This window comes from Aegilops tauschii, chromosome 1, assembly GCF_002575655.3.
Source record: "Aegilops tauschii subsp. strangulata cultivar AL8/78 chromosome 1, Aet v6.0, whole genome shotgun sequence".
Classification (NCBI taxonomy): Eukaryota; Viridiplantae; Streptophyta; class Magnoliopsida; order Poales; family Poaceae; genus Aegilops; species Aegilops tauschii.
In genome coordinates, this window is record NC_053035.3 from 439,101,360 (window position 1) to 439,109,752 (window position 8,393).

General features: G+C 49.7%; 1 protein-coding gene across 1 annotated transcript; it reads right to left on the reverse strand.

Annotated features, from left to right (window-relative positions):
• Nucleotides 1-3,654: 3,654 nt before the first annotated feature.
• LOC109754830 (proline iminopeptidase) lies at nt 3,655-8,045 on the reverse strand. Its single transcript, XM_020313724.4, has 11 exons — nt 7,888-8,045; nt 7,568-7,794; nt 7,339-7,437; nt 7,129-7,239; nt 6,979-7,041; nt 6,780-6,873; nt 6,416-6,513; nt 6,154-6,255; nt 4,929-5,042; nt 4,294-4,368; nt 3,655-3,919 (listed from the first exon to the last, which is right to left on the reverse strand). Exons 1-11 carry the CDS (start codon nt 7,982-7,984, stop codon nt 3,824-3,826), a joined length of 1,176 nt encoding a protein of 391 aa, XP_020169313.3. The 5' UTR covers nt 7,985-8,045; the 3' UTR covers nt 3,655-3,823.
• Nucleotides 8,046-8,393: the final 348 nt, after the last annotated feature.

Here is an 8,393-nt window from a genome sequence, read left to right on the forward strand (position 1 = left end):
CTTGATTATTAAATACAGGTAAAGCTGCTACGTACTCAATGGTTGATAGATTACTACGGTTGGTCATAACTCTTCCGGTGTCAACCGCAACAACTGAGCGAGCTTTTTCAGCTATGAAACTAGTCAAGACACGTCTTCGAAACAGAATGGGAGACGACTTTCTTCGGCATTACATGGTCGTCTATATTGGGAAGGAAATAGCTGCAAAGATCACATCTGATGAGATAATCAATTTGTTCGACACTGGTAGTCGTAGAGCTGAGTTTAAGCTAATAGATATGTAACTTCATTTTATAGGTCTATGAATATTTCTTATGCTTTGTCCTCAATGTTATTACGAGACTTAATATGTCATGATATTTCTTCCATTCTAAGCATTGGTTCCTCGCCCCCCTCATGTTCAAATCCTGGCTCCGCCCCTGCCTATGGACTCCAGGGAGCCTTTGGTTACTGGGTGCAACCAGTGGGAGATGGTAGCACGGGCTATATTCAACCGGTTCGGATGGCGGTCGCATAGCAGGATAGGACTTTAGGAGTCGTATCATACATATTGCCGTACCGGTTGTGATTCTCAGCGTGTACTTTTTTCTTTTTTATTTCCTTTGCTCCGCTTGCGAGCTGTAATACTTTTATGATTTTGTGCTACTCTGCGAACTTTTAATAAGATGGCCGCATGCATCATTATGATGCAGAGGCCGGGGGTAAACCTCCATTTCCAAAAAAGACTGAAAAGTATAAGCACAAGTGTGTGCTAAAATTAAACAGCGGAGAGGGGTTCTGAGCCGAGAAGGGGGAGGGAATGCCGCAGGTGCCGGTTCATGATCCTTCCTGGATGCCTTGCTCGCTGCCTCTTCTTTGTATTTGTAGATTTTTTTTTGAGACAATTTGTATTTCTAGATGCCTCCCAAGCAATCAATTGGGCTGAGCCCATCAAGGGTGCAAACGCCAGCCCAATAGGCATCCATCATAGGCTCCCTAGGATTTATGCTCTCGGCCAGACATAGCTCGCTGTTGGTGGATGCCGGCGCGGCGGCCCCGGATGGAGCGGATGGCGCCGTCTCTTAGGCGAGGGACAACCGTGGGTGCTGGTATGTGACTTCAGTCGTGCGGGCGGCGAGGTTGCGGTGGACGCCGTTGCGCAGTGTGTTTGTTCTCAACGAATACCGCCACCCTTCTCCTGTGGTTTCGCGCTCCCTTGATCAAATATGTGGCCGGGTGGTTGGGAGTGGGAGTGGGACCGGGGAAAACCCTTGGTCGTTAGTGGATTTCACGACAATGACGGTGGCATTAGCATGGTGTCGGCTCCGTTCTCGGAGACCTTGTCGAGGTCCCCTCTCGCCTTCCTCCTTACGAACGACGACGTCGTATAGTCGTCGCATCCCTTCCTGAAGGCGTCGCCTGAGGTACGTGGAAACAAGGTTGACACTTTTCTATTTGGTTGAGGGCGGATGGTGAAGGCTTCTTGTGCTACGATCTACTTCTTCTCCCGTCGGTCTTTGCCTTGTGGTAATGTTCTTCGTCTTGGTTTGGATGTGTGGTTGGCCTATGGTCAGCAGTGAGGTCATGGGAGCCCCGTGGTTGTGGTTCGCACTCTAGCCCCTCATGCCCGGGCTGCTAAGTCGGCATTGTCCATGCGGCTCTAGGGTGACCACTCTTCCTACCGAAGGTACGACGCATTTCAAACCAGAGTGAGAGGATTGGGGTCCTCTTCGGAGGTAGAATCGGATGGCTTGCCGTTCTTGGCATGTTCTGCAGGGGTAGGGGAGGAGTTGTTAGCTACCCATGCTGGTGTCTTGTTTATTTGATTATTTCGCCCTGTTGCTGGTGTGGCTGTTGTTCTAGACACTTAGCTTTGACCTTGGTGATTTAGGCTGGGCTCCTTATCTTTCTTTAGTTTGACCATATCGTTATTAGGTTGTAAGCTGTTCTAGCATTCTGTATCTTTGCCATTCACAAAAATGTCTTTCTAATCCCGAGCTAAAATGTTCCTCTATAAATAGTAGAACCAAAAATATAAAAAAAATGCTGATTTTTTTTCACAACAAACATTGCTTAGAGCATCTCCAGCCGTTGTGCCCCTCATGAGGCATTTTTTCGGCCTCCTGGGGAGGCCCCGGCGCTAACTTTACGTTTGGGTGCAAAAAATTTCCAGCCGTTGTGCCCCTCAGGTTGTGTTTTATTTTTTCTTTTTCGCTTTGTCATTACAACAAACATGTTGTGGGCACTGCCGGGCCACGCGAGCTCGAGCTCGTCGGCGACGACCCCAGCCGACCGGGCGACTTCCTCGGCCGCGTCTTCGTCTTCCGCCGCCGGCGACGCGCTGCTCGAGCTCGGCGCGCCCCCTGGCGCCGCCGCCGACATCCTCCCCGCGCCGCGCAGACTGCGTGCTCTTCACGGGCCACACCGCACGGCTGCATCGCGGCGCACGCACGGCGCCCCCGCCCCCGCGCCCAGCAGCCGCGCCTCTAGCTCCGCCAGCAGCACGCGCCCCGGGCGTCGTCCTGCTCCCTCAGCACGGCCACGAGGCGCGCGGCGAGCTCGTGGTTCGCCCACGCCTGAATCTCCGCCGCGGCGGCCCCGGCCGCGCGCGCGATCCCCCGCCTCGCCTTGCACCGCCGGCACCGGGCCCGCAGTCCCCCAACCACCCCGCCTCCGGCCGCCTCCTCGGAGGCGCACCAGGAGAGGGCCCTGACCGTGGCGAGCAGGCAGCAGAGCGGGTGCAGCTCGGGGTAGCCGGCAAGCAGGTCGTGGGCGGCGGCCTCGGGCACGAGGAGCGCCCGCAGCGCCGGCCTCGAGCGCGAGGAGCGCGCCGGCCTCGAGCGCGAGGAGCGCGCCGGCCTCGAGCGCGAGGAGTGCCAGGCCGCGAGGAGCACCTTCAGGAAGCCGTCGTCCCGCTCCCCCTCCTCCGGCCATGCTCCGCCCCGGCCGCACGAGCCCCTCCCCGCTCCGGTTGTGTGTGGTAGGTGGTGGGCCGATGCATGCGAGGAGAGAGGAGAAAGAAAAGAGAGAAAGAAGAGGAGAGGAGAGAGAGAGGGGCTGGCAAGTGGGTCGATGCATGCGAAATAGAGCGCCGGCGCCCTCAGCTGCACCCCAGCTTTGTGGGTTTGGGTCGGGACTGCCGGCCGTAACTTTGACGAAATCCGGCGCTTTTTCAGCTTCTGGGGGCATGACTGGGAGAAAATACACGCGCCGGCGATGAAAAAGGCCTCCTGGGGGGGCTGTTGGGGGCCTAGTGGAGATGCTCTTAGTTTTCTTCCCGCGTGCAAATTTCATGACTAAATCACATTCGTGGAGGTCTTGGAGAAAATAACAAAATCAGCACTCCATAATACTTTTAAAAAACAGTTTTTTTTAGCATCAGTGAATTAGGAATGTTTTTTCTTCACAAAAACTTGCACATATGTAGAACATTCAATAATGGTTGTTGCCAAAAAAATCAAAACTGTTTTGTTTTGATTTTTTTTTACCATTTTTTGGTTTTAATGTTCCAAGTTCAGGAGCAGAAACTCCATGTCCTTCTGTTTCTTGTTTTCTTTCCTTTGTAAGCAGTTCATTGTACTCCTAGCTGATCGATGGCTTTATTAATTCAAAGTCGGGCTAGGCTTGAACCTTTTCTTAAAAAAACACACACATCAGGAAACAAGCCTAAGTGACTAAATTAAGACAGGCAACTTTGATTGAATAGGGAACTGTTTGACACGTACAATCAGGCTCTGCTAAATGCTAAAATGGTAGTACCAGTTCTTATTTTGCAACGTGACCCCAGTAAAATTGAGCTGAACTTCTTTGCCAGAGGCTGTGTGCCGCTATGGAGTCAGGCTGCTCATTTTTTCAACATGCCTTTAAGCTTTTCGTTAGCTGATACCAGTTCAGCCGCAACGCCAACTTCATTGGCCGAGTGTCCTGCATCTGGAACCACCTGCAGTTATATATGTCCTAGGTCAATATTTTATATCGAGCAGTTTAGAGATAGCAAGATACCCAGAAAGTGATGCCTGATTGACCGGTATGCATGGCAACGATGTTTGGAATGCGTGAAACTTAGCAAACTTATCAGAAGCAAAGTTGTCGAAAAATGTGAGCCTGATTGCTTTCTCTTAGAGAACTTATCAGAAGCATGAGTCAAATAATGCCAGTCTGAAGTCAAACAAGATGGCCTGAACTACCAAATATGACAGTTGCTTAATGCTTCAGAACAAAGTAACCAGGAAATGATAGCAATGGAACAGGGAAAGCATCTAGTTCTTGGAGGAACAGATTTTGGGAAATACGGAAATGATTGATGATGTTTACCTTAAACTCAGCTTCAGGCCAAGCTTTATGAAGATCCCAAGCAGACATCATAGGACAGCACATATCATACCGCCCCTGCAACATAATCACTATAATTTACAAATATACCTTGTCTGGAACCATCTTTTTTTGTTCGTTCTATATAGAACCTTAAAAACAGTAGTAACATTAAACTCATTTGAAGTGTAAACTATAGTCATGTTTAAATTGAATCCACCTCTTCACAATTGCAGAGCGGTATAGTAAAATAATAGGAAGCCAACTCACTACAGACCATACAAAAATGAAAAATACTCGTGAATGATTTGTGATGCATCAAATTTTCATTCATACAATTGACGAACCATTGTTTAAGAATGACGCTTCTACAAATTGATTTCTACCATGAAGATCATATCTCAGCTAAGAAAGGCAGGAAGGGTTGAAACATCACTTTGAAGTTCGAACACTTTAGCCGCCAACAGAGCATAATGGCAAAGATCATACTGGCACTGTGCCGCTACATGCGTATGTGAACTTGGTAACAACTGGGAAAGATTAACAGACTAGAGGAGCTAGACACTATGTCTAGCTAAATGCATTAAAAAAAGGGACACACATAATGGCAAACCAAGAAAGCTTGAGTACACATGTACCTGTACAATGAAAGATTTAATGTGACGAATTTTGTCGACGTTGTCCAATAAGTGAGAGTCCGAGTCTAAGAATCCCTTGTTAATGAAGTAGTGGTTTTCAATCCTTGCAAATGCCTGAAGAGAGTTAATCATGTGTTACCAAATATACAATAGAAAGTATCAAGCCAGTAAAGTATTACAACATCCAAAGTGTGTATAGACAAACGTCTTGCGGTGTGTAACCTTAAAAGCAAAAAAAGAAGTCACTGCAGACATCTAAAGAAAGATTGGACACTTGTCAGTGTACTAGCATTGAAACAAGGATTTCATCAGTTACTCAACCTGGCAGTCGGGTCGGGTTTGACCGGGTAGACCTCAGTTAGACCCACGCCCCGATCCCTAATCAGGTTGAGAGTCTGCCCATGACCCTACCCATGGGTCTATACTGAGATCCACGCCCGAACCCCTCGGGCGACCCGACATAATCGGGCACCCATCGGGTCTAGGCACAGCCGAACGAGTGGAGTCTTGCTGTTCTCTCAGTCACATTTTATAAGCGAACGCTCCAGCTCATATGCTCTTGCTAAGCGAGGTGGGACTAAAGAAGGAGTAGCAATAGCGGTGTTGCACTCACACAGATTCCACCAGCCTTTAGAGCCCAAGTAAGTCGCTGAGCTGGCCAAAGGCCCAATGGCCGAACTAGCTTTGGGCCAAACTTACGTGTGAATGAGCCTAGTAGATGATTATATGTTCAGGACAAGTGTTCGTATGGGCCTGCTAGACGTGCCGTGTAACTTGTTCTGTTTTTTACTACTATACAATTACTAGTACACTACCGTTTTGGAGCAGTTATGAAGGGCATTTAAATAATAGTAGCCAAATGTAATATAGAATAAATATTTATTTAATTACTACTATTAATCGGGCGACCCATCGGGTCACCCGTGGGCACAAACTTATACCCATACCCTACCCACGACTAATCGGGTTACCCATACCCTACCCATTCGGGTCGGGTGCCCATGGGCGCGTGAACCCATGGGTCGAATTGCCGGGTTGATCAGTTACCAACGAGCCCTTTGAAGGCACTATCGCTTTTTCCCTAAAAAAGCTAGCAAATGCAAATATGTTTTTTATGTTAATGATGCTAGTTGGCCAGCAGTAAAAATAAAATAATGCAATCTGGGGAACATATGAAGCAATTGTGATACCAAAAGGAAAACTTGATGCTTGTGAAAGTACTTGCCAATGAAAATTTGTCGTCCTCTCCTCGTTTGATGTTCTCATGATTTTGAAGAAGATGTGCAGTCATCATCTCCCATGTTGTCCATCTCTTAGCAGCTTCAATCTAAATGGTCAAACAGTAGTAATTATTGTCTGTTCATCAAGAAAACCAATGTAGGCACTGCTACATGTTTCAACCATAAGCAATGAAAAGGAGGAACCGTGTGGAAACTACGAAAAGGAACCCATCAAATACATCGCATAACATAGATAGATGAGTCTACCTGGACATCAGCGTCAGAGGAAGTTAGCCTTTTGCTGTAAGCAGCTATGAAACAATTCCTTTCGTCCTCAGGAATAAAATCTCTAAATGGCTCCCATGCTGCATATTAAAATTAAAGTAAGCAATCTATTCGCACAACAACTGCCTACTGCAAAATACAGTGCTTGTGTTTCATAAGAAACATGAGTGGTTTTAGCTAAAAAGGCTGCCTGCTCTTCAATTCTTTCAGTACTATTTTGGACAACTTCAACTCTTTGAGTGGAATTGCTCTTAGGGACATAATGAACAGAACTACATGTAATTTGTCAATTGCCTGCTAACATTTAACCAGGTTTTCTTCATATCATTATCATAGCACAACATACCATCTGGGAAAACAGCTGCTGCGCCGCCCTCGTAGAACCAGTCAAGCTCCTTTTTCCTAAGCAAGAAAATGCCTCTTAAAACAATGCCAGTGACCTGTAAACCATCAGGGATAGTATTAGCAGAGCCTACAGCATACCAACTCCTTTTGCTACTAGATTCAGGCTCACACGAAACTGCGGCAGACAGTAAATTACTGACCTTATCAGGGTGAGTCTGGCTGTAGGCGAGGGCCAAGGTGCTTCCCCATGAACCGCCGAACACCTGCATTATCCTCATAACTAGTGAATTTATTTACTGAAAGTCATAGGAGCAAACAAATTCCTGAGAAGAAGATGTAATTGCAATTGCCTGCCACTCTGGAATGTCGAGGTGCTGCCTGAGCTTCTCAATGTCAGCCACCAAGTCCCAGGTGGTGTTCTGCTCTAGACAAGCATGGGGAGTGCTCTTGCCGGCGCCTCTCTGCAGTCAAGCACAACATGAATTAAGCACCGGCACAGCAGTCTGATCTCCCCAGAACACCGGTAAACAGAGATAAGAGGGGATCGAAACGAAACTAACCTGGTCGAACAGCACGATCCTGTAGAACTCCGGATCGAAGAACCTGCGGTTGCCCGGCGAGGTGCCGGCCCCAGGGCCGCCGTGGAGGAAGACGACGGGCTGCACACAGAACAGAACAAAAGTCAGCCAGGTTTTGTCAGACAAGGATGAGGCGCGTCGGCGAGGGGCGCATTGGTGTCGGGGGAGGAGAGAAGGGTCAAGGGTGTGTTGGGTTGGTGGTGGTGCTCACGTGGCCCCCGGGGTTCCCGGACTGCTCGTAGTAGATGGTGTGGACGTCGGAGACCCTGAGGCGGCCGGTGTCGAAGGGCTCAACGTGCGGGTACAGATCCTTCCGCGCGGCGGGATCCATCTCCGGGCCGGAGACGGAGAGGCTGGCGCTGGAGGAGGAGCGGCGGCGGTGCCTCTGCGGCCTGCCGTGCGCGCGGAGAAGACGGCAGTTCCCTGGGGCCTGTGTGCCTGGAGGAGGGAGGGGGGTGGAGATCTAGCAGTTGTGAGAGGTGATGGAGATAACGCTGGGGTGGTGGGGATCGAGGAGATGATGGCGGTTACCTTGGGGTGGGGGCGGGGGAGGAGGCGGCGGGCGCGAGAGGCGTGCGGGGGCGGGACAGCGGAGGAGGGGGAGGGGAAGAGAGAGTGGGCGGATCATTTGGGTGGTGGTTTTCCGTCTCCGTTTTGGCGAGTGGGGAGTGGAGTGGCGCCCGCCCGGTCGATCGATCGATCCACGGGCGGCCGGGTGCTAAAAAGTGCTCGCGTGTGTGCCTGCCTGCCCTTTTTGGCGCTTGCGACGGATGGCTGCCGGTCGACGTCGACTGCAGGCGGCCGGAGGGGCATGGAGCTCGGCTGCTGGATCGACACATCGGCGACTGGGAATCGATTAATTTGTATGTCTCCGTGTCTCTACTTCTTCTTGGTTGGTAGACATGAGAACATGTATTATTTTGAACTGGTAAAAAGAAGAGCTATTTACTTTACTCATGTATATAAAGGATACCGGAGTGTCACGGGCTTCGCCGGCGAGAGTGCCCTCCTCCGTCGTCTGTTTCGCGGTGGTGTGC

What these genes read in the sequence shown, in the direction of transcription:
- LOC109754830 (XM_020313724.4), bottom strand. Translation starts at nt 7,984, where the DNA reads ATGATCCGCCCACTCTCTCTTCCCCTCCCCCTCCTCCGCTGTCCCGCC. An exon ending in GGATCGTGCTGTTCGACCAG is followed by an intron (nt 7,240 to 7,338) that starts GTTAGTTTCGTT and finishes GCTTGACTGCAG; the next exon opens with AGAGGCGCCGGCAAGAGCAC. An exon ending in GCCAGACTCACCCTGATAAG is followed by an intron (nt 6,874 to 6,978) that starts GTCAGTAATTTA and finishes GATGGTTTACAG; the next exon opens with GTCACTGGCATTGTTTTAAG.